This window comes from Mesoplodon bidens, assembly GCF_964165515.1.
Source record: "Mesoplodon bidens genome assembly, chromosome: 15".
NCBI lineage: Eukaryota > Metazoa > Chordata > Mammalia > Artiodactyla > Ziphiidae > Mesoplodon > Mesoplodon bidens.
In genome coordinates, this window is record NC_138171.1 from 30,261,416 (window position 1) to 30,285,654 (window position 24,239).

General features: G+C 42.7%; 1 protein-coding gene and 1 pseudogene across 4 annotated transcripts in view; both read left to right on the forward strand.

Moving 5' to 3' along the window:
- ATRN (attractin) overlaps positions 1–24,239 on the forward strand; it is a 161,753-nt gene that overhangs the window by 117,029 nt on the left and 20,485 nt on the right. For 2 of the 3 annotated variants that reach the window (XM_081255495.1, XM_081255493.1), the window contains exon 25: positions 10,857–10,918. In XM_081255495.1, coding sequence (XP_081111621.1) covers positions 10,857–10,918 — 62 coding nt within the window. Of the gene's footprint in view, positions 1–10,856; positions 10,919–14,710; positions 15,945–24,239 lie in introns of those variants that run through there. The other variant, XM_081255494.1, reaches the window with a different exon arrangement.
- On the forward strand, positions 7,702–8,265 carry LOC308629038 (membrane protein BRI3-like; annotated as a pseudogene). The gene has a single exon. The product of its transcript is annotated as a membrane protein BRI3-like (transcript).

Consider the following 24,239-nt stretch of genomic DNA (forward strand, 5'->3'; position numbering starts at 1 on the left):
GGTCGGGGGACTGAGATCCCACAAGCCACGAGGTGTGGCAAAAAAACCACCCCACAGTGAGAATGAGATATCACTACACACCTATCAAATGGCTAAAATTTAAAATAGTGCTAACACCAAATGCTAGAGAGAATGCAGAGAAATTGGATCATGCATACATTGCTGATAATATGGCACAGCCAGTCTGGAAAGTAGTTTGGCACTTACTATACTTAACCCAGTAATTGTATTCCTGGGCATTTATCCCAGAGAAATGAAAACTGATGTTCATACAGACACCTGTATACCAATGTTTATAGCACCTGTACAGCAGTATTTAGCAGCTTCGTTCATAATATCCCCAACTGGAAACAACCCAAGTATTTCTCAACAGGTGAATGGTTAAACACGCTGTGCTACATACATATCATGGAATAATGCTCAGCAATAAGAAGAAACAAACTATTGATGCAACTTGGATGAATCTGAGGAAGTTTTGCTGAGTGGAAAAAAAATCTTAGAAATGTACATGCTGCACGATTCCATTTATGTAACATTTGAAAAAATTTTTAGACCAAAAATAGATACAGACCTACTGAAGCTTCAACTTTCTCTGACTTCTTCTTGACCCTCTTTTCAAAGGGTTCATTAGATTAGGTCAGACTCACCCACTCTCAAGGGGAGGGGATTATACAGGATTTGCACATCAATATAGTAGGAATCTTAGGAGCCATATTAGAATTTTCTCTGCCACTGGCTATATTTGGAGTGGGGCTAGCAGGGTTAGGTTGTTAATCTAACCCCAGGGAATTTGAGCTCTAGGCTCTAGTCAGTACAATTTCAATTTGATAACATCTGCTAACACTGCCAAGTTACAGATCACATACAATTGTAAAATATTTTATTTGGGTTCTAGTAAATATAATTTACTGACTTGTTTTAAGTTCAGGTTGTTTTCATACTGACATACCTTATATTCCAAATCCGATTGAACTTCAAGCTTTGTTTCTTATAGTTGAAAACTGATTATTATTTTTAAGATTCTTAGTGAAAACCTTGCTGGCGTTTTTCCCATTTGGAAAGAGGGCTCTGTGCATATAAACAGGCTTTTGTGCTGGAGATAGCTTTGCTGTTGCCAATTCTGACTTCCAGTTTTCTTTTTCCTCCCATTGCCCTGTTGCTCCACCCTCTGAAAGTCACTGAAATGGTCATTTCCTTCTGGAGGGATCTCTTCCCCACACTTACTTTTTTAAATACTTTTTTCAAGTTTAAGACTCAAAGAGATGATTTTCTGCCTGATTTTTTTGGTCCTCTTTACCTGGACTGGATCACTCACTTGAATAAGATCCACTTATGAAAGCTGCATTCAGGAGCACTTTCGAAAATAAATGATAGCATGCTCACCATTTAGTTTGCCAGGCTTCCCTTGAAAAAACAGGTAAGTTCTGTTGAAAATATGTCTTTTTGCTCTTTGTTACAAATAGCTGCAGTATTCACGAACAATGTGACTGGACCTTTGGCATCATGTATTCTTGGTGTCTTCTCAAAAGAACCTGATCAATGCTGGTTCTCTCTATACTTGGGACTGTATCTGGGTGTGTTCTGTGTGGCAGGCTGAGCTTGCATCTTCCTGGGCAGATGTGGGCATGTTCTCAACAGAGGGGGCTGCACCTTTCCGTATTGCTTTATATTCCTCAGAGCCTTAGTCTTTCTAGGTGTAGTTAGCTTTTAAATACACACTTAGAGACCATACAGATTTAGTTAAAATGTAGAGACTTATTTAAGGAAGAGAATAGGAAAATGTCTAAATGGTTCAGTGTAGGTCATGCAGTTAAATTTCAGTACGGCTTTCAATGCAGACAAAAGCCTTTTTTGTCTTTGATTCTCATTTTTTAAAGCAAAATAACTGAGGCAGTTTAATTCTCTACTCAAAAATTCGTGTAAATATTAGTGTTTTAAAAATGGTAATGGTAAACTCAAGTTCTTTCACTCTGAACTGACCCCAGGATTCTTTTCCATAATTAGGAACAGATCAAAACCTACAAATGCTAACTGAGGGAGTTTGCAACTAACTATAAAAATCTTTGTAGATTCAGTTTAAAATTGTAAAAAACCACCCAGACTGAAAAGGCCTGTGTGTCAGAGGGTGGTGGGTGTGTTGGGTCCGTTGTGCCTGGTTTCTGGTTGGTTGCTCTTGTGGGTGAGTGCCCCTCGCTCAGCCTCTGCTTTCAAAACGTGATTCTAGATGTTCCCCCGAGTCAGCAGGACTCACCTGGCTTCAGCCATGGTTATAGTTTGGGAGGGTAGGTATTCAAGATAGAGAATGCACAGGTAGACATTGTGTGTGAGGTGGGAAGATGGGTGGTGGCGCTGGGATTCTGGCTTGTTACAGGCTCTGCAACAGAGGTTGTTATTGTAATGTGGAACTAATATTAAAGTCCTCTCCATGCTGGGTGTTTCATTTGCTCGTTTATGTAAGAGGCTAGTGTTCACAAGTGAAGGCAACACAGAATTTATATTGAGGACTGGGCATTCATTTAGATGCTAGAGTTATGTTTATGGATGCTAATAGGATTGCGGTACTAAGCAAAGGATGTATGAAACTTGTTTGTTTTCACTCAGATGTACTTTTTCTAGTAACAGCTTTATTGAGATATAAGTCACATACCATACAATTCACCCATTTAAAGTGTACAATTTAGTGGTTTTTAATATATTCACAGAATATTTTAGAATGTTTTCATCACCCCCAAAATAAACCCCATACCCAGATGCAGTCCCTTCCCATTTCTTCCTTCCTCTAGCCCCTGACAACCACCAGTCTACTTTCTTTCTCTATGGATTTGCCTATTTTGGGCATTTTATATAAATTGAATCATGTAATAGGTGGTCCTTTGTGACTGGCTTCTTTGACTTAGCATAGAGTTTTCAAGGTGCAACCATATTTAGTATGTTTCAGTACTTCATTCCTTTTTAAAACTGAATAATATTCTATTGTATGGATAAACCATATTTTGTTTATCCATTCATCTGTTAATGGATACTTGGGTTGTTTTCACTCTTTAGCTGTTATAAATAGTCAGATATACTTCTAAAGTTTATATTTATTTTATGATAATAATGTATACACATAGCTTCTGGTATTAGATGTCTGTACCTTAAGGATTTAAAAATTATAAAGCCACGAAATACATTTAGAACTAAACTACTTAAAGTATAAATCGGGACTTCCCTGGCAGTCCAGGGGTTAAGACTCTACGCTCCCAACGCAGGGGGTGCAGGTTCGATCCCTGGTCGGGGAACTAAGATCCTGCATGCCTCATGGTGCAGCCAAAGAAAATAAATAAAATAAAGTATAAATCTGTCTTAGTTTCAGATGGCATTTAAACTTCCTGTACAACCTCATGGTTTTTATCATGATCATTATTTATTATTCCTTCTTCTTAAAAGTCTCCTCTCTTATACTTTTCAGCTGTGGCTTTGGCTGTTTCTTCTCAGTTCAGTGCCATTGTTCCCTTGGGTTTCCTCTGGGCCCTTTTCCCTGGATAGTCCCATCCACACCATCTATGAACACCACCTATGGCTGGGATGGGTAAATCTTTCTCTAGTAGAACTCTCTCCTGTGATCTCCATAGCTAGGATCCACTAGACTTCCTTTAACATTCACTCACTTAGCTGACTTTCTGACACACAGAGGCAGCCATGAGGGGACAGCAGGAGCCATGCCAGATACTGGGAGGTACCCCCGTGCTCCTGGACACCCTGGGAGGAGAAGGGAGTGCCCTATGGTGCCTGAGTCTGCACGAGGCAGGGCAACACCAGAGCTGAGCCCTAAGAAACATGAGTTCAGTGTCCTGGGTGGGAAAGGGGCATGTCCAGTCACTTTCCAGAACTACCAGGAGTTTAGCAGAGCTGAAGTGCCTGTTCTGTGAACAAGGAGCTGGAGAGCAGGGCAGACTAAAGCTGTCATGAAGAGACTGGGGCTCCAGCTGAGGAATTTGCACTGTAGCCTGAAAACCACTGGGAGTCATTGAAATGCTTTAAGCCAAGAAGTGACCAAGATCAGTGTTTTAGAAAGATGCCTCTGGCAGCAGTTACAAAAATGGATTGGAAGGACCAGGGCTGGGTTGGGGAGTCTTATTTAGAAACCCAGGGGAGAGGTCCCTCCAATGACCCTTCGGCATATCCCATAGCAACTTCTTTTCCTCGTCTGTGCTTCCGCAGTCATAGACGTGTCTGGTTTTTCACTCTACAAAGATTTCCTTAAGGGCAAGGGCTTTTTGATATTTCTGTGTCCTCTGTGTCATAGCATAGTGTTAATCAACTGTAGACACTCCATAAATGTGCACTAGATGAATGCATAGTTGTAGATGAGAGCTTTATTCTCGGTATCAGAACTTTGGGTTTTTTGGCAACTTTTATAACCTTTATATAGGTAATGGCAGCCTTTTTCTGATATTGTCAGCATGATTGTTGACCAGTGCTGAAGAGCCAGCAGGGGTTAGAGACCAAGAATTTATTGTCCCAGTCTACATAGTGTGGTGTTAGAAGATTGAATTGTTCTAGGTTGGAATCTCGTCAAACTCTCAAAAGAGTTGAGAAGTAGAAGAAAAGGGAAGGATGAGGACACAAACATCCCTAATTTTACAAAGAGGGTAGTTAAGGAATACTGGCTATATTGAAATACTTAAGAATGAAATGATAGGAAGTCTGGGATTTGCTTCAAAATAATATGATCACGGGGAAATGGGTAGAGTATGGATGGATAAAATAAGATTGGCCGTGAGCTGTAATTATTAAAGCTGGGTGATAAACACATGGGGTTCATTATACTATTCTCTCTACTTGTTAAAAAGTTTAACATTTTCCACAATAAAATTTTTTTTTTAGGGATAATACAGATGATTGAACAAGAAATAAAGGTCCAAATATATTATTTAACCTCCCAAAACTAGCTGCAAGAATATGCCTCAGCTGGGCCTGCAGCCTAGGCCAGCTGGGACATATCTCAGAACTGACATTCTGTTCTCCTTTGCAGGAAGCACACAGCACTGTACTAGAGTTTTAACAGTCACTAGCCACTGTTGGGCAGTTTTAGAACAATCAGAGGGCAGGAGAAAAACCTCCTCTCCCTCAGCCCAGCATACTTCACCCTGGTGAAAATGGCAAAGGGAGCTTCCCTGAAAGCTACTGACTTCTCCTCCCCACCCCCCAAGCAGGGGTGCATCAGAGGCCTGAGGGCTCCTCCCCATGGGCCTGTGAGGTTTGGGAAGCTGCTTTCCAGTGGGCATGGCTATATTGTCTTCTGCTCCTACAGCCTTTTGTGGGTGCAAGGCACATCCTCTCCCTGAATCCAAGGGTATTATATCCATTTCCTGTCTGTTTTGGCATCTTTCCATCACCATCACCCTCAGGATAACAACACAGAAATTATAACAGAGGCAGTAAAAATAGTGATATAATTCTACTGGGGGATTGGGGAGTGAGGGGGTGATGGCCTAAATCACCTTCTAATCTAGTAGGAAGTTAGTAAGTGATGCCTAAAATAGCTAGATCAAGAAGTAACAAAAAACAAAATGAAACAAAACAAAACCCAACTTATTAGTGATAAAAAGGTAACCCCCCAGAAGAACTGAACAGAAATCTAATTAAAGGTGAGGGCCTCTGGAGAGAAGCCTTAAGAAGAAGAAGGGGGACTTCCCTCCTTGGTACAGTAGTTAAGAATCTGCCTGCTACTGCAGGGGACACGGGTTTGAGCCCTGGTCCGGGAAGATCCCACATGCCGTGGAGCAGCTAAACCCGTGCGCCACAACTACTGAGCCTGCACTCTAGAGCCCATGAGCCACAACTACTGAGCCCACATGCCACAACTATTGAAGCCCGCGCGCCTAGAGCCCATGTTCCGCAACAAGAGAAGCCACCATAATGAGAAGCCCGCGCACTGCAACGAAGAGTAGCCCTTACTCACCACAACTAGAGAAAGCCTGTGCGCAGCAACGAAGACCCAACGCAGTCATTAATTAATTAATTAAAAAGAAAAAGAGGGGCTTCCCTGGTGGCGCAGTGGTTGGGAGTCCGCCTGCTGATGCAGGGGACACAGGTTCGTGCCCCGGTCTGGGAGGATCCCACATGCCATGGAGCGGCTGGGCCCATGAGCCATGGCCGCCGGGTCTGCGCATCCGGAGCCTGTGCTCCGCAATGGGAGAGGCCACAACAGTGAGAGGCCCATGTACCACAAAAAAAAAAAAAAAAGGAGGGGGTGGGGAGGAATCATTGTTGATATTTCAACCAGGTATATGTAGTTCTTAATGTTTTTTAAATTATTGATGAACATGATAGAATGAAATAGGGATTCTGGAGAGTGGTGAAAATGAATGGAAGGAAATTTGAGGAAGAGAGCCCAGAGGTTGACAGTGGACAGACAGTGAGTGTTAGCTTACATGTCAGGAATGAGCAGGTTGGTAGTGTTACCCAGTCTTGAGGCTCTGACCAGAGCTTGGGTATACAGTTTCTGTGCTTGCACAAACCAGCATTAGGTGGGTGGTGTGTGAGGCTAGGTGATGGTCACTAGGATCCAGTCCAGGGCCTATGGTCTCAACATAGAGTTCCATATAGAACTTAGGTTTAGAAAAAAAAAGAAAGTTGTTTTGTGTCACAGCAAAACTCACGGCAGTGGCAGCACTAGACTCAAGTTAGGATATGCTCAGCCAGTAGTCATAGAATCTTCCATCCTTGGCACAGCTGAGGCCTAGACTGGAAAGCTGTTTGTAAACAGGCCTAAGTTCTTATGGGAGGAATCAGTCCTCTCCTGGCCTTGCAGTGTTCAGAGTTACGTGGCAAGATTGGCAAGGAGCCAGGAGCCAGAGGGCAGCCATGACCACTTATAAGCCCTCTCTGGTCCTAGTGTCAGGTCTTCGGCATCTGCAGAGCCTGGCCTCTTGGGGAGAGTTGAGGAGCAGATGGGCCATAGTCGGGAACGGCTCCCTGGCCAGGTGGAGCTGAGCCCTGGTGGAGCTGCTGGCCTCAGCAGGCCAAGGGAGCAGCCCACAGAGGTTCTGCCATGTGCATATAGACCTTGGGTTTTCTTAAAGCCTGACGAGTGCTGCCTTGAAGCTAGAAAACTTCACCTCACAGGGCAGCCAGCTCTCCTTTCCCATCCTCTTCCTGACTTAAATGCTTGTAACAGTGAAGATAGTTCTTGGTGGAGAAGATAAAGGCAAATTAGAGGTTCTCCCTTTTCAAACCTTCTATATTAAACAGTGATCTTTCCCTATTCATTCATTCATTCATTTGTAACTGCTTTGTGGATTGTACATATAGATGCAAAACACCAGTGTTAAAAAAATTGTTTTGTGGCAGTTGAGTATAATAAGTGTCATATTCTCTTACTTTTACAGTAAGCTTGGGCTCAGCCTATACCCACCATAGTTGATGAAATTCATTCTCAGCCTGTATCCACAGAGCCCCGTCCCCTTCCCTCAGAGACATGCAGAAACCTCAGGGCTTAACTGAGTCCAGAGATTTTCATTCACTGACTGCTACTCCTGGTGCCCTGGCCCATGGCCATGAGGTTTGAAGGCAGCTGTCCTCACTCCCATATGTGACAGGCTTGGGTGCAGAATAATTGCTGGTGCTTCAGAGCCTCACCAAGGCCTACCGTGCAGTTACTCCTTATTTCTCTGTACTTTTCAAAACTCTAAAACATCCTCTCCATTTCCTTCATTTCCTTCCACTTCCTGGTTTCGAGGTTTGGGCCAGGCCATCTTCCTCTACCCCCACTTCCTCACCCCACACCCACCCCTGGGGAAGATCTGCTGCCAGGCGTCTGGGAGTCCCCGTGAGTCCGAGCCGGAGCCGACTCCGAAAGGGAGCTGGGGCGCGAGCGGGAACCAGACTGGGCGTGGTGGGCACTGCCCACCATGAACCGCAAGCCCCTGCTGCAGGAGCAGCCTCCCGCCTACAACCTGTAGGGCGGCCAGGGCTACTTTGTGCGTAACCCACACCGCTACGGCGCCCTCCCAGCCGCCGCCCTACCCCTACCTCCTCACAGGGTTACCCACCCACCACCCCAGGGTCTACAACATCCACAGTCAGAATGTCACCCGGCACCCTGCCAGTTCCATCGTTGTCATTGGAGGCTGCCCTGTCTGCAGGCTCGGGGTTCTGGAGGACTCCTTCACCTTCCTGGGCATCTTCTTGTCCATCGTCTTGATCCCCTTTGGGTTCATCTGCTGTTTTGCCTTGAGGAAGTGAAGATGCCCCAGCTGTGGAGCAAACTTTATTTAAAGGAAACAACACACCTGGCTTTCCCACACCCAGTTATCTTTTCCTAATTACACCCACCCCAGTGCCCAGGACGTAAGGCAAGGCTTCCCGTCCTGTGTAAGGTAGCAAGAACCAAACAGGGAACCAGAAGAATTCCAGGGCCACCTTTTCATTGAATGGTGCTGAGCGATCATTTGTCACCGTCAGTCGGAGTTTCACAGTAGCAGAGGGGTTTTCTCCACTGGGAGGGTAGCAAAAAAATGTTGGCAGAAATACTCCAAGACAGGGATTTGATTTGAAAAGAGCTTGTAACTATTGCTCTTGCTCTGTAAAATTATATAGCTAATATAAATTCCAGACATTTTCTGAAGAAAAAAAAAGAACCTTTACTTCTCTTTGAAACCTTGTAACTTTGGAGACTTACCTGATAAACATTCAACAAAAGAAAACCACTTTTAGAGTAATGTGAGTCTTGGGGACCAGCCACGCTGGCAGCAAGTTTATATAGGTTCTTTTTAAATACATTTATTTATTTATTTATTTATATCTTATTTTTGGCTGCGTTGAGTCTTCATTGCTGCACGCGGGCCTTCTCTAGCTGCGGCGAGCAGGAGCTTCTCGTTGCGGTGGCTTCTCATTGCAGAGCACGGGCTCTAGGCTTCAGTAGTTGTGGCACACGGGCTCAGTAGTTGTGGCTCTTGGGCTCTAGAGCGCAGGCTCAGTAATTGTGGCTCATGGGCTTAGTTGCTCCGCGACACATGGGATCTTCCTGGACCAGAGCTCGAACCCGTGTCCCCTGCATTGGCAGGCGGATTCTTAACCACTGCGACACCAGGGAAGCCCTATATAGGTTCTTTATGATTTTAAGTTGGATGTGAATGTGGTGTGGCTCTACTTTAGCAAGAAATCAGGCTAATGTTTGGGATCCCATATGTCCTTAGGAGTGTTATGTGGCACAGGGCACACAGGCACCTGATGCGTCTTCAGAAGGTGCCATTAGCATCCAAATTTTTTGGCACCCTACAGTGAGTATAAAATCACCTCATGGATTTCTTTAAAACACTGAGGACATACTAATGTTTTAAAAGATTAAAATCTAAACAGAATTGGATGCACTAAAATCTGTTTCCTTCTCCTTCTTTATGTCTTGTAGCCTGGATTCTTCATTCCTCAAGACTGAGTAACCTCGTTTATATAATTGTTTTTCCCCAGTCTTATTAAAAACCTTTATGTGAGGACTGTAGCCATATTCTGCAGTTTTCCTTCTCTCAAGGAGCCTTCTTATTTAGGATGATTACTATAATAAATGAAGGAAAGCAAAGAATATGGTTTCTCCTTGTCTATGATATCAAATCTATATATCTTTGTATTTCTGGTTATAAATGGTGGCTAGAGGAAGGATACAAAAACTTCAGATTCTATGCCCCATAATATTCTACGGCCTGAAAAGGTAATATTGGACCTTTATTTAAATGTCAAAAAGAAAATAAGAGCATCAAAAAGAAAAGCAGTGGAAGCTTCTCTCTCCTGCCTCTGTGAGTCTGACTATGAAAGGAGTGCAAAGCACTGAATTGTTGCTGTACTGGGGCCTAGGCTGTAGCACTTTCCTTGCATTGCTGTAGGATGGGAGTTGACAGGAGTAGGTGGAGGGGGGAGGTAGGGTGGGATTAGGAAAAGAAGACGCTAATCATTTACTTATGTGACTCTTGTCATACTGCCTTCATTTCAATAATTACCATCTTATTCAATAATTGTTTCATGTATAGTACCATTATCTCTCCAAGGAGGGCTGTGGTCCCTTAAAAATAAGCAGAGAACACACCATAACATCTGGCTAGTACCATGTGTGTCATAGGGTAGTAAGGACACAATTATCATACTTACTAATAAATTCTAAGGTGCACATTTTTTCATGCTCTAATATCTCTGAATTCATGATACATCTTACAATGATTTTAAAAGCAGTGTGTCATGGTGTAACTGGCAGTGTTTTCTTAATAGTACACAAAATAATGCCTGTTTTAGTGGTGTCTTAGATTTGATGAACTACATTAGGGATTTTATAATATTCTTGGTATAAAATTATTTAAATTCAAATTGGTGTTATATTGATTGTCAGATGATATTCAGTGTAGTGAAACTTGGGATAAGGTTTTTTTTTAAAGACGTTATCTTGAAGTGAGTACATTAAATGTCAAAGGGATGAAGGGCACAAAAGGAAGCTGCCCACCTGATGGTAGATCCAAGAATTGGAATTTGAAGCAAACAAGGAGAGCATTTTGTCTTGAAAAGGGCACAAGGAGGTAGCAAGTAACCTGACTTGCTTGCAGTTGGGGTCATTAGCAGGAGTCTGAGAAGTCTTCAAGGTCAGACTAAAAACTGAGATCTGGTGTCAAGAGCAGGGGGACTGTAGGGGTTTGTGTTGAGTCTCAGAATATCACTTTTGTGTGACAGTTAAGCAAGAAAAACTAAAGGGATGAGGTGCTTTTCCTCAAGTGAAAAAATTTCATTAATCTCTTCTTGAAATGTTAATGTCTTTCTGCTTCAACGAGAAGGTTGAGTTAATGGTGCTATCTTATAACCCAATCACTCTATGTGTTTTTCTGTCACAGATTGCCTTCTCCCAGCACAGCAATTTTATGGACCTGGTACAGTTCTTCGTGACCTTCTTCAGGTAATTTCACTTATACAAACTGTATCTGTTCTTTTGATTCAGGCACTTAATTTCATTAATTATCAGCCCATAAAAGATAAATGAATAATCCTATGTTTGCACAACAGATCAAACTAACTTTATATGTATTCCTGAAAAGTTACATGTCAGTTACAATACTGTAAATTCAATCTAATCTGATAAAATGAAGACATATGGTTTGTATGTTCTGGCTTTTTGAGGCAGCTTTTCATGTACCCTATACTAAATGTAGGTAATTTAGCTCTTCATATGGGGAGGATTTGGGGTTGAAATAACACGTAATTAATAATGATTACTGGTGTGTGCTACATATATGCTTCTTCTTGTTCACGAGATGTTTCAGGTGATTATCTAGAGTTTTAAAGCTAAAAGTGATTTGTTAGGCCCTGAGATTCTTTTGTTTTTATAGGGTTTTTTTCAGTTTAATTTTATTTTTAAGAAAATACTATTACACATAATTGAAAAAGTGCTACAGTGCAAAGAGAAAGCGACAGCATCCTGCCCCACACCTTCCCATCTTCACTGTCCACATTTAAATTATTTTAATTGTTTTTTACTTCTCCATGCTTATACTTTTTATTTCCAAAGGAGAAAAATTATTTAATTTAGATAAATGCAAAAATGGATATTCAATATATTTCAAAATCCAGTGCTGATTTTTTTTTAATCTAAAGCATTGCATTCCTTTCTATTTCACCACTTAATATCACAGTCATTATTACCATAAAGTATTTTCAACATTAGACAAGGAATTATGCAGTTAGGTACAATATAACTTTCTTTCATGGCTGGAACAGATAGGGTAAACTTATTCAATTTACCCACTCTTTGCCCAGTCTTCTGACAAATCCCACTAGGTTTTACCCTAATTAACATAATTTCCTAACGTTTTGCTCTGCCTAATGGATTTTGAGTATGTTCAACCTTTAGAGGTATCCATGTCAGTGGCTTACACTCTTTCTTGGTTTTTCAATTCAGTTATCTTTTGATGTCCTACTGTAGAAGGATTTATTATCTTATGTTACCTCCGCCAGGACCCCCCCACACACTATAAACACATACAACTGCCCCTTCCTCCCACTCATGTAATATAGTTACATCACAATGTTTGGCTAAATCAGGAGTCCCTATTTATGTTGCTATAATCATAAAAACTCCTGTTTGCAGCTGAGTTGAACTATAATTATACTTCCCCATTTTTTTTTTTTTTTCTTTTTGCGGTATGCGGGCCTCTCACTGTTGTGGCCTCTCCCGTTGCGGAGCACAGGCTCCGGACGCGCAGGCCCAGCGGCCATGGCTCACGGGCCCAGCCGCTCCGCGGCATATGGGATCCTCCCAGACCGGGGCACGAACCCGTATCCCCTGCATCGGCAGGCGGACTCTCAACCACTGCGCCACCAGGGAGGCCCATACTTCCCCATTTTTTGGATGGGGGAATCACTCTTTGCTTATCCTAAATGTAATATTTGCCATATTTGGGGTTTTTAATTGTTTGGTTTTCTATGTAGCTACCCCTGATTTACCCCTATACTCTGACAAAACTGAACAATCTCTCAGTATGGTCAAGCACAAGCAAGTACTCTCCTGGTTTTAGTTTCTCTTGGAGATTTCTGCCCTAGAACCCTAGCCTGCTGCTCCCAAGTGCACTAGTTGTTTTTGAGGCCTGCTGCACAACTGTCGTCTTGGGAATTTCTTTTGCCTTCCTCTTATATTAAAGTCTCTGTCTCCTCGATCCCATGTCTTTGTCTCCCTGTTTATTCCCTCCTTATATTGGGGCACATTCTCCAGGAAGTTTCTGAGAAGAGATACATGTGGAGGTAACTTTTCTATGACCTTCCCTGTCTGAAAATGTTTTAATTTTACCCTCACATTTGATTGAAAAGTCGAATACAGAATTCTAGGTTAGAAGCATTTTCCATTAAAATTTAGAAGGCGTAGACTTCCCTGATGGTCCAGTGGTTAAGATTCCACGCTTCCAGTTCAGGGGACATGGGTTCAAGCCCTGTTCGGGGAAATTCCGCATGCTGTGCACCATGGCCAAAAAAAAAGTATTGAGAAGGCATTTTGCTGTTTCTTCTTGTTTCTAGTATTAATATTGAGAAGGTTAGTGCCATTATAATAACCACTCCTTGTATGGGATCTGTCTTCTCTCTTAAAAAAATATATTGAAGTATAATATGAAATTACAGAAACACTTAGAAATCATTAATGTCTAGCTCAGTGAATTATCACAAATTGAACATGCTCAGGTAACCACTACCCAGGACAAGAGTTTTTTTCCCCCTAGGGTATTACCAGTACCCAGTGTCCTTTTTGACCCATCTCCTAGAGAAATGGAAATAAAAACAAATAAACAAATGGGACCTAATGAAACTTAAAAGCTTTTGCACGGCAAAGGAAACCATAAACAAGATGAAAAGACAACCCTCAGAATGAGAGAAAATATTTGCAAGTGAAGCAACTGACAAAGGATTAATCTCCAAAATATACAAACAGCTCATGCAGCTCAATATCGAAAAAACCACAGATTTAAGGCATGTGGGATCTTCCCGGACCAGGGCTCGAACCCGTGTCTCCTGCATTGGCAGGCGGATTCTTAACCACTGTGCCACCAGGGAATCCCAAATCATCCTTAATTTTTATCGCCAGTGTCTTTGCATTTTTCTGTGATACCTCTGAGATAATTTTTATCCTAAAATTGCTATATCAAAATGCAAAAACACTACCAAATAGCCCCTCAGAACAGTTGCATGAATTTACACTTCTACAACAGGAATGTACTTTCTCTTACTATTTCTGCCTATTTCTCTTACTACCATTAACTATTTTTCATTATTTTTAATTTTGCCAATCAGGGAGGTGTCATTGGTACCTTGTTTTAATTTGTATTTATTTATAAGTGATATTTACTAATCTCTTATACCTTATAGTTCTTGTTTTGAATTATCTGTTTGTATCCTTTGCTCATATTTCTATTGGGATGTTCACGTTTTTCTTCATGAAGTTTAGGACCATCTTTTAACCCCATTTATGGTATTTTTCACCAAGCAGATGTGTCAGTTTTTTCCTATATTTTCTTCATGAGCATTTAATCTATTGTTATTTTTTTTCAGGTGTTCCTTTATCTAACTTGAATCTATTTGAATTATAACTTTACTATATTTCCATATGGATAGGCTTCAGAAACTTGTCAATGAACGAAAGCAGGGTATTAATTACCTCAACTCCAAAGCCACACTATCCACTAGGCCAGGAATTCACTCTCCGTTTTATTTTTCAGAGTATGCCCATCTTAGCTCATTGGAGCTCTGTCCTAAATGATGCAATGCCAGCAATATGGAATGCTGGAAATGTGATTACACTTTCTCCCATTCACAAGGAGGTATCTTCTTTCCACGGAAATATAGATTTCAAAAGGAAATCGCCCTCTCTCATGTTAACCACAGAAAAATTAAAATCTCAAAATCTTTTCCGACCCCTCCCAACATTTTTTTATTATGCTCACTCACTGACACCAACCTTCTTCCACAGTTCCTCCAGAGTGGAACCAATGAATCCTCCTATATTCTTGCAAATTCAATATTTCTTGAATCTTTGCACTGTGACTTCCACCAAATTATAAGTCCCTCCAAGATAGTTGTCATCCCCTTCCTTTTTGGCCATGTGAGCACCGGGGCTTGGGAGGGTGACACACTTAAATAGTTCTCCTCTGCATTTGCCTCAGGGGTACTTACCTGATCCCACTGACCTGTCATATTCTTACTCTTTCAGAACCCAGCCTGTCTACTCTATGAAGTCTTCTTCTGGCACATTCACCCCATAGTCCACCTCTTCTTGGACTCCACCCTACCCATATTTTTATTATACCACATAATCACACTTTAATGCAGTTATTTAACAGTCTAGCACTTAAGGGCAGCCCATATACAAATAAACCTGTAATTTGACATGCGAAGATGAACAGGGCTAATTAGAGGCCTCTCCTACAAGTTTTAAATTGGGTTCTGAGAGCCTGAAACAGTTCTCGTATGACTCTCAGCACTAACTATACTTTAGAATTCACCTGAGAAGCTTAAAAATGAAGCAGCAGCCTGGGCCCTGCCCCCAGAGATGCTGATTTAACTGGTCTGGTATGGGACCTTATCATCATGGTATTTTAAAGGCTCTCCAGTGATTCTTATGTTCAGCTGTCATTAAAAACCCCTGAGTTAGCTGAAAGTTGTGTGGATTCAGGGGCTGGGGTAGTATTACATCCATCCATATGCAAGCTAAAGCACAGAAGGTCAGATGGAAAAGAAGATCATTAAGTACTGAGAGGATGTGAGCATGGCTTCAGCTGACAGCTTCGTGATTCCCTTTCCTGCAAGAGCAGGCGGCTTTAGGGCTCTGAGAGAGCCCTGTAATTATTCCCCCACCACCAGCCAGTGACCACCACCTGGGTAGAGGTTATTTGGAATTTAAATTCTAGACTGTAATTATTTTACATAATATAGGAACAGTTTTTTTAAGTTCTACTGGTTTTTTTCTTGCACCATTGAATGTGTCCCATGTCTTGTCCTTTGTTGGATGTTGTTGTTATGCAGAACTATATCCTAGAGTCATTCTCTCAGAAAAGACCTGAGAAATAAATTGATACTTGGGGAAGACCTTTTATAAAGTCTAAAGACTGGAGTCTTGAGTTTTGCAACATTGTCTTCTATTTCTTTGTTTCCTCACCTTTAATTCCATTTGCTTGCATTCTGGACTTCTCTGTAGATGAATGAGTACAGCTCTGGATCTGTCCTCCATACTTCTTAACTGAACTCTCATTTCTTTTTCATTTTCCTTTGCACTACATTCTAGGTGAGCTCCTCAGCTCATTAATTTAGTCTAGTGTTGGGGTCCATTTCCTTTGCTGAGTTATCTGATTAGGTTTTTTTATTTTAACAATTGCATTTTATTTCCAATATATGTTCCTTGTAGCCTGTTTCAATTTTATGAATGCAATTTACTTTCATATTCCTTTGTGAGATTAATAAATGTTATAATTTTATTTTGAAGTCTTATTTTGTGCTATTAATAATTGTCTCCTCACATGCTGTTTGTTGTTGTTTGGTACCTCTCTTTCACAATGCTGATTTTCCTCAAAATGTCTGATTTTTTATTATGTTGAAGATTCTGTGTTTACCTTTGTATGGTTGCCATTTCTGTCTGTCACAGCCTCCAGTGAGTATGGAGTATGGAGGCAGAGTGTGCTGCTGGGTTAGGTATATCGTTAGTTTGTCTTCTGTATGAGAGAGTATCCATCCTGCCTGGCCTCTCTAGCCCCAGGACCAGAGCTCACTGCCTTATTTGCTCTCTTCCATTGCTCAGCACAAGCAGGGAGGAGGGAAGAAGCCATCTGGTGTGGCCACACTGAATGCAGCTCCCCCCCAGCACTCGGGCAGTTCTCCAGAACCCCTTCCCTCCTTGTATCCATATACTCTAGACTGACTGACTGACTGACTTCTTCCTTCCTTCCTCCCTTCCTCCCTCCGTCCCTCCCTGCCTCCCTTCCTTCTCTCTCTCCCCCCCTTTCCTTTCCCTCTCTCATACACTCACTCTCTCTTTCTCCCTCTCCCCCTCCCTCCTTCCTTCCTTTCTTCCTTCCTTCCTTTTAATTTTTAGAGACTTTATTTGTTTAAAGCAATTTTAGGTTTACAGCAAAATTGAGAGGAAGGTACAGAGATTTCTCATATACCCCCTGCCTCCACACATGCATAGCCTCCCCCATTATCAACATCACTTGCCAGAATTATACATTTTTTACTAAAGATGAACCTACACTGATACATCATAATCATCCAAAGTTCATAGTTTACCTTAGGGTTTGCACTTGGTGGTGGTGTACATCTGTGGGGTTTGGACAAATGTATAATGTCATATCCATTGTCATAATATCAGAGTATTTTTACTACCCTAAAAATGGAGCCCCTTTTTTACTTTTTAGCTCTCTCTAATCTGGCTTCCATCCCGACACCCCATCTAATTTTTTTTTGTTGAGGGCAACTAGCACATCTCTATTGCTAAATCCAAAAGTTAGTCTTTAGTTCTTATCTTTTTGGCTTTGCAACAGTATCAGTCAACTGATCACCCCATCAGTGAGACTCTTCTTGCCTTTTGTGAGTCCATACTGCCCTGAAGCTGCTCTTCCTTGGTCTCCCTTGCTGAACTATCTTTTCTATTCAACTTCTCATTGTTGCTATTCTTCCAGAATTTGACCCTGGCCATCTCCTTACTCTGTGTTCTCTGGTTGAAGTCTGCCATCCCCATCTGCAGCATAACATGCCCAGAAATGAACTCTTGGATCCTTCCTCACCAGTCTTCCCCACATCACTAATTGGCAAATCATGCTGCTGGTTCCAAGTCACTTCTTTCCCTTTCACACCCAACAGGCATTCCGTCGCCACATCCCAGCAGTTACAGTTAGCAACCTGCCCTACGTCTACTCCCCACCCTAGCCCTAACCATCACAATCTTGCCAGGACTATTTCAGTTGATTTTGGCTCCTTTACAACCCACAAAAAGTCCAGAGGAGACCTTTAAAATCATGAATTAGTTTGTATCTAACCACTTATCTCATATCTAATGGCTCTGCATTGTATCTAAAATAAAAACCAGGGTCCTGCATGAACTGGCCTCTGTTCACCTCTCCACCTTCACCTTACGCTACTCTGTTCTGCATTCCCATTACATGAGCCTCCTTCTGTTTCTTAGAAAGCACCAAGCTCCTGCCCACCTCATAGCATTTGCACATGCTTTTCCTTCTTTCTGGGATGCTCTTCTCCTTGCCCTTTACCTGTATACTTTTACCCATTGCTTTGTTTTTCCAAACAAAAACCAATTCTCTGACATCAACTGACTGTCTACAATTCAGTTCTGACACTAACCATGTGGAATCAGTGCACACCCCACAGGTTAAGGGCTCAGTCCAACAAGACTGCTCCTACTTCAGACGTCAACCACAAATGAGTCCCAAGGCTACCCATACTTCTGCCTGGCCAAATACAAGTTTGGGTTGTTCCTGTGACCCCTCTCAGAGTCAACAGTTTGCTGTTGCCTCACCGAACTCAGGAAAACACTATACTTAAAATTGCAGGTTTATTATAAAGAATACAACTCAGGAACAACCCAGTGGTTGTTCAACAGCCCAGAGTTGCATTGGGCAAGGTATGAGGGTAAGAGGGAGAGCACAGAGCTTCCATGCTCTTTCTGGGCATGACACGCTCCCAGCACATCGATGTGTTCACCAACCCTGAAAGTCCCCCAAATCTCGTCATTCCACATTTTTTCAAAGTTTCATTGAGTAGGCATGATTGGTGAAATCACTGGTCATTGGTGATTGAACTCAATCTCCAGTCCCTCTACCGTCCTGTGGAGGAGAGGCGTGCTGGGGGGCTGAATGGTCTAACCCTTTAATCACATGATTAGTTTTTCTGGTGGCCAGCCCCGTCCAGAAGCTATTTAGGTCCTTCCCTCCCATGAGGGGAGAAAAGACACTCCTGAATTACATCTCCATAAACGTGTTATAAAAAATAGTGAATTCAGGGCTTCCCTGGTGGCACAGTGGTTGAGAGTCCGCCTGCCGATGCAGGGGACACGGGTTCGTGCCCCGGTCCGGGAAGATCCCACATGCCGCGGAGTGGCTGGACCCGTGAGCTATGGCCGCTGAGCCTGCGCATCTGGAGCCTGTGCTCCACAATGGGAGAGACCACAACAGTGAGAGGCCCGCGTACCACAAAAAAAAAAAAAAAGTTAATTCAGACTCAAAGCCACTGTCATTTTTTTATACCCTTCTGTATTATATAAATTACTTTGTGTAGAAAACTGGTAAAGATACATTTTAAAGATTTTTAAAATCAAAATTAAAAGATAGTTTCTTCCTTTTTAAGGCTGAGTAATATTCTCTGTAAAAATAAACCACAATTTGTTTATCTGCTCACCTCCTGATAGACATTTGGGTTGTTTCCAGTTTTTGACTGTTACAAATAAAGCCATTATGAACATTTGTGTAAAAAAGAGGAGAGAGGATGCTCCTATCACATAGGAGGTTTCAAGGGTTTTGGGAGCCCTGTGCCAGGAACTTGGGACGAAGACCATATGTATATTTCTTACTATACCACACTCACCTTTCAGATTTCGGCACAGTGTCACTTCCTCCAAGATTCCATCAGTGAACTCCCAAACTAAATTCTCTCCCTTTGTTCTACCCTCCCATGGAACTGTATTATTTTTCATCACGGTACTTATCACAGTTCTGTACTTGCATACTGTGTGTCCACAGTGAGACTCTAAGCTTTGGGAGAGCAGGTACAGTGTCTCTTTTGTTCACCCCTGTATACACACACACTTTCAGCATCTAGCACAGAGTCATGCTCCAATATATGTGAAAAGTAAAGCAGACCTTCAGGAGAACCGCAGAGCCGTGAGGGACCATAGACACCAACCTCTCTGAGGGGATAAAAGCTCGTGGTGCTGCTGATAGGAATGCAGAGGCCGTATGCTAACTCGGAAGCTCCAATTAGCAGGTGTGTTATATTCTTGGATCATGTGTACAGAGTGAGGTGACTCAGCTGCCAAGTACCAACCCAGTGAGGATTAGTCACCTCACCTGATTGGTGGAAGACTGAATGAGACCATCAGAATCGATCAGGGACCACAGAATCTTGTGTAGAAAACAAGGACAGATGGTGTTCTCATCACTTCTCCCTTTTTTGAACGTGGGAACCTTTGGAAAAGAATGCAGAACTTTGGTATCTAATGAGAACCTACTTTATAGCTCAGGGAACTCTACTCAGTGCTCTGTGGTGACCTAAATGGGAAGGAAATACAAAAAAGAGGGCATATATGTATACGCATAGCTGATTCACTTTGCTGTACAGTAGAAACTAATACAACATTGTAAAGCAACTATACTCCAATAAAAATTAATTTTAAAAAATTAAACTTAATTTCCACTAAGCTTCCATTGAATTCAAAGACAATAAAATAAAGGACTTTTGCCAAATATTAAAAAAAAAAAGAATGCAGAACTTTGGTTTTTCTGGATTTTGTTTAGGAAGTAGAAATGATGAGCTTTTAGCTGAGAATGGAGTCCTTTTCATGAGCATGAGGAAGAAAATATTTTCCCAGAGCAAGTTAACCAGGTCCAAAAGGATATACATGAAACATAAGGAGAGAAGGAAAGGTATACAGATAATCCTAAGCACTCTGAAGAATAGCTCATAGAATACAGAAGAGAGAATTAGAGTTGGGGTGGGGGTAGAAGGGGATAGCTAAGTGATTCAAATGAGAAAATATCAGTGTGAGATAAGTTAGAAAAGGACTCCCAGACTTGGGCACAGTGAAGAGTAAACTGTAGATCCTGATAAATCCTTGGGCCCAGTGAATAGTAAACTCTAGATCCTGATAAATCTATTAAGCCCTCTTAGTGTCTTAATGAGATGCTCTCCCAGACTCCAGTAGGCGCCTTGTGTTTATAAAGAGGGAAATAATAAGACCCATTTGCTTGCTTTCTCTGAAAATCAAATGAGGTGATGCATGTGAAAAAGCTTTGTATCTGGAAATGATGTGGTAGTGTGGTCAGGATAATGATTATTAGTAGAAGAGGGAGAGACAGACTAACACTCTGAGCATCTGTGTGACTGGAGTTAGAGGTGCCTTATAGGATAGCATTTGGGTGAGAATAAAAAGGAGAAGCAGGGGGGCTTCCCTGGTGGCGCAGTGGTTGAGAGTCCGCCTGCCGATGCAGGGGACGCGGGTTCGTGCCCCGGTCCAGGAGGATCCCACGTGCCACGGAGCGGCTGGGCCCGTGAGCCATGGCCGCTGAGCCTGCGTGTCCGGAGCCTGAGCTCCGCAACAGGAGAGGCCACAACGGTGAGAGGCCCGCGTACCGCAAAAAAAAAAAAAAAAAAGGAGAAGCAGGGGATGTCCAATAGGAGGCACTGACCAATAGGAGGGACTGTAATGGGAATTCCTGATATTGGCAAGGTATGTTTTTGTGAAACTTTTAATTATCGGAACTTCTGCTAAGGTCCTTGCCAGATTGACGGCAGACATTTTGACACATCCATGTCCAGAAGATGGAAGTGATATGGGGTCCTACCACTCTGGATCTAATTCAAACCAGAATGGTGAAGTGCACATCACAGGAACTTGGGAAGAAGCAGCAGTGTCTCTGTTTTAGATTGGTTTGGAGGTCAAGGCCAGGCCAAGAAATGAATATGTAGGTTTTTTTGTTTTTATTTTATTTATTTATTTATTTTTATTTTTGGCTTAGTTGGGTCTTAGTTGCGGTATGCGGGCTCTCTAGTTGTGGCACGGGCTCAGTTGTTGCAGTGCGTGGGCTTAGTTGCCTCGCGACCTGTGGGATCTTAGTTCCCCGACCAGGGATCGGACCCACGTCCCCCTCATTGGAAGGCGGATTCTTAACCACTGGGCCACCAGGGAAGTCCCGAATGTGTAGTTTTTTTTTTTTTTTTTTTTTTTTTCTTTTTCTTTTTGCGGTATGCGGGCCTCTCACTGCTGTGGCCTCTCCCGCTGCGGAGCACAGGCTCCGGACGCGCAGGCCCAGCGGCCATGGCTCACGGGCCCAGCCGCTCCGCGGCACATGGGATCCTCCCAGACCGGGGCACGAACCCGTATCCCCTGCACCGGCAGGCGGACTCTCAACCACTGCGCCACCAGGGAGGCCCGAATGTGTAGTTTTAGAAAGGCTAGACTTGTAAGGACGGGAAAAGCAAAGTTCAGTACACTCTCAAAAGTATCATTCTACTTACACAATTACAGTTAAGCTGGTGAAAAACATCCCCAAACACAGAGCTCTCAGAAAATATTGTGAGTTTTCAAACATATATATTGATACAAAAGATGGAAAGAAAGACCTAGAGTCAGGACATGGATTTCTGAGCATAGTCTCAGGAAAGTGTAAGCCTCTGATAAGCAGGGACAGGTTTAGGACAAAAAAGGACAAAGGATTCTTGTTTTTTCCTAGGTACAGAGCTGAAAAGAAGTGAAAGACCCTTAGCCTGGGGCCAGTGTCCCTGTGTTGAAAGAGAGAAATACACTTCTTTAAGAATGATCTTTGAATGCCATAGGAAAGTGTTAATAATTGCAAGGCTGAGTATTGAACATATAGAGATTCACTGGATCAGTCTCTATTCTTTTGTGTATGTTTGAAAATTTCCATGATTTTTAAAAAAATTACATTTGTATTAAAAACTATAGAAAACAATTGATAAGAGGAACTGCAGTAAGATGAACACTGAGTCACAGCCCCACCTGTACCCAGATTAGTGGTAGGAAAAAAAAGAAGGGAGGGGTATCAGCAAGTGCCATCTTTTTTGAAATAACTAGTAAATTCTTCATTGTTGTGTTACCCTTGGAGAAATCATGCACGTATCAGCTTTGAGGAACAGTCATGGTGTGTCGGTATGCTGTTTGTGTCTCTCAGAAAAACTGGAACAGGCTGAAGGAACTGGGTTGTTGGTGTTTCTAACAGGTCTGCATTGAAGACAGAATCCCCTCAGGGATAAGGGGCACAGACCTTCTGAGCTGCACTTTCACAGTTCTGTGTTGAGGGTAGTCCAAGAGAGGCCTCTACGTGACACCAGACTCCTTGCCTCTGAGACCCGCCCTGTATTCAGCTGCATCAGCAGCATCCTGACCAACTCATGTGTTTCATGTTCTTCCATGTGGATTTGCTGCCACCATGTGTTTATCTATTAGAATAAAAGTACCAGAAAGCAAGCTGATGGGGGGAAAAAAGCAGGATTATGCATAGAAACCATGAAAGACTAAGAAGGTTACTCTTCTCAGACTCCCTTACTGCTTCTTCCTATTCTCCCCAACTTCTCAGTGTTGGGGTGCCCCTAAGACACTCTCCTCTATTTGTATTCATCCCCTTGATGACCTCATCCAGATTCATTACTTCAAATACCATGTATATGCTGATGACTCCAAATGCTGTCTGCAGCCCAGACCTGGCAGCCAGCTCCCAGGCTTATGTGTCTGCTCACAACATCTCCCCGTAGCTTTCAGGTAGATGTCTCAGAACTCAACATGTCTAAAACTAAACTCTCTGCTGTCTCGCACCTGCTCCCCCCAGAGCCTTCCCTGTCCAGGTTTGATGGCAAGTTCCTCAGACCCTGACTTCTCTCTTTTATACCCTACATCCAGCCCATCAGGAAACCCTATTGCCTTGACCTTCAAGTCATGTCCAGATTCCAAAGTGCTTTTCACACCCCTGCTACCACCATCCTGGTTTGAGCCGCCCTCATTTCTCACCTAGACTCCTGTTCTTTCTATTTCTGCATTGCTACCTTAATGGTCTCCTCATCATAAATTAAATCATGACACTTCTCTTCTCAAAAACCTGCACTGGCTCATCTCATTAAAATCCAACACCATTATAATGCCTGTCGGGCCTTCGTGATCTGCCCTCTTCTTACCTCTGTGTCTTTATCCCTGGCCTAACTCCCCCCCACACACACACTACAGCCACACTGGCCTCCTGAGATTCCTCAAGAAATCCCAGGCACATCTTTGCCTCAGGCTTTGCACTGGCTGACCCTGGTTGCCCAGGCGCATTTCTGCAGACCTTCACAAGCCGCCTTCCACATATCCTCTATATCTTAGCTCAGATGTCACCTTCTCAAGAATTAAGGCCCACCCACTCTGACCATTCTGCTTTAGAGTGCCACTGTCACTCCTGAACCTCTTTACCCTTACCATCTTTTTATCTGTGTAGTATTTACTCCCTTCTGACACGCTCTATAATTTGCTCACTTATTTTGTTTACTGTTTGCCTCCATCTGCTGAAACGTAAACTCCATGGGAAAAGTGGTCTTTTGTTCTGTTCACTGATGTATTCCATGAGCCTAGAACAGGACCTGCCTCAATAAAGTTCTGATAAAAAGAAAAATAGAAACTGTCAGAAAGGAGGAAGGATCATCAGTGTCAGGACAGCCTGGAGGCCCAACAAGATAGGAACTGAAGACTCTCCACTGAGTGATAACCTGGGGAGCTTGTCTTTTGTCAGGGGACCCAGTGGAGGGATCTGCACTCTGTGCCTCTTAGGGAAGTGATGGGCTGAGGGAGGCTTAATTTCTATTTCTGAAAGGGCAGAAGCTCAGTGCTCCTAGCACCTTAGAGGGCCTGTCACCAGCCAGCTCTGGAGGCCTGTCTTCAGCGATCTGTGCATTGAAGCTGCCTCTCGTAAAGCCAACACCATCCTGCAAAAACAGAGCTCAGCAAGAGAGTACCCAACTACAGGGGCGGAAAG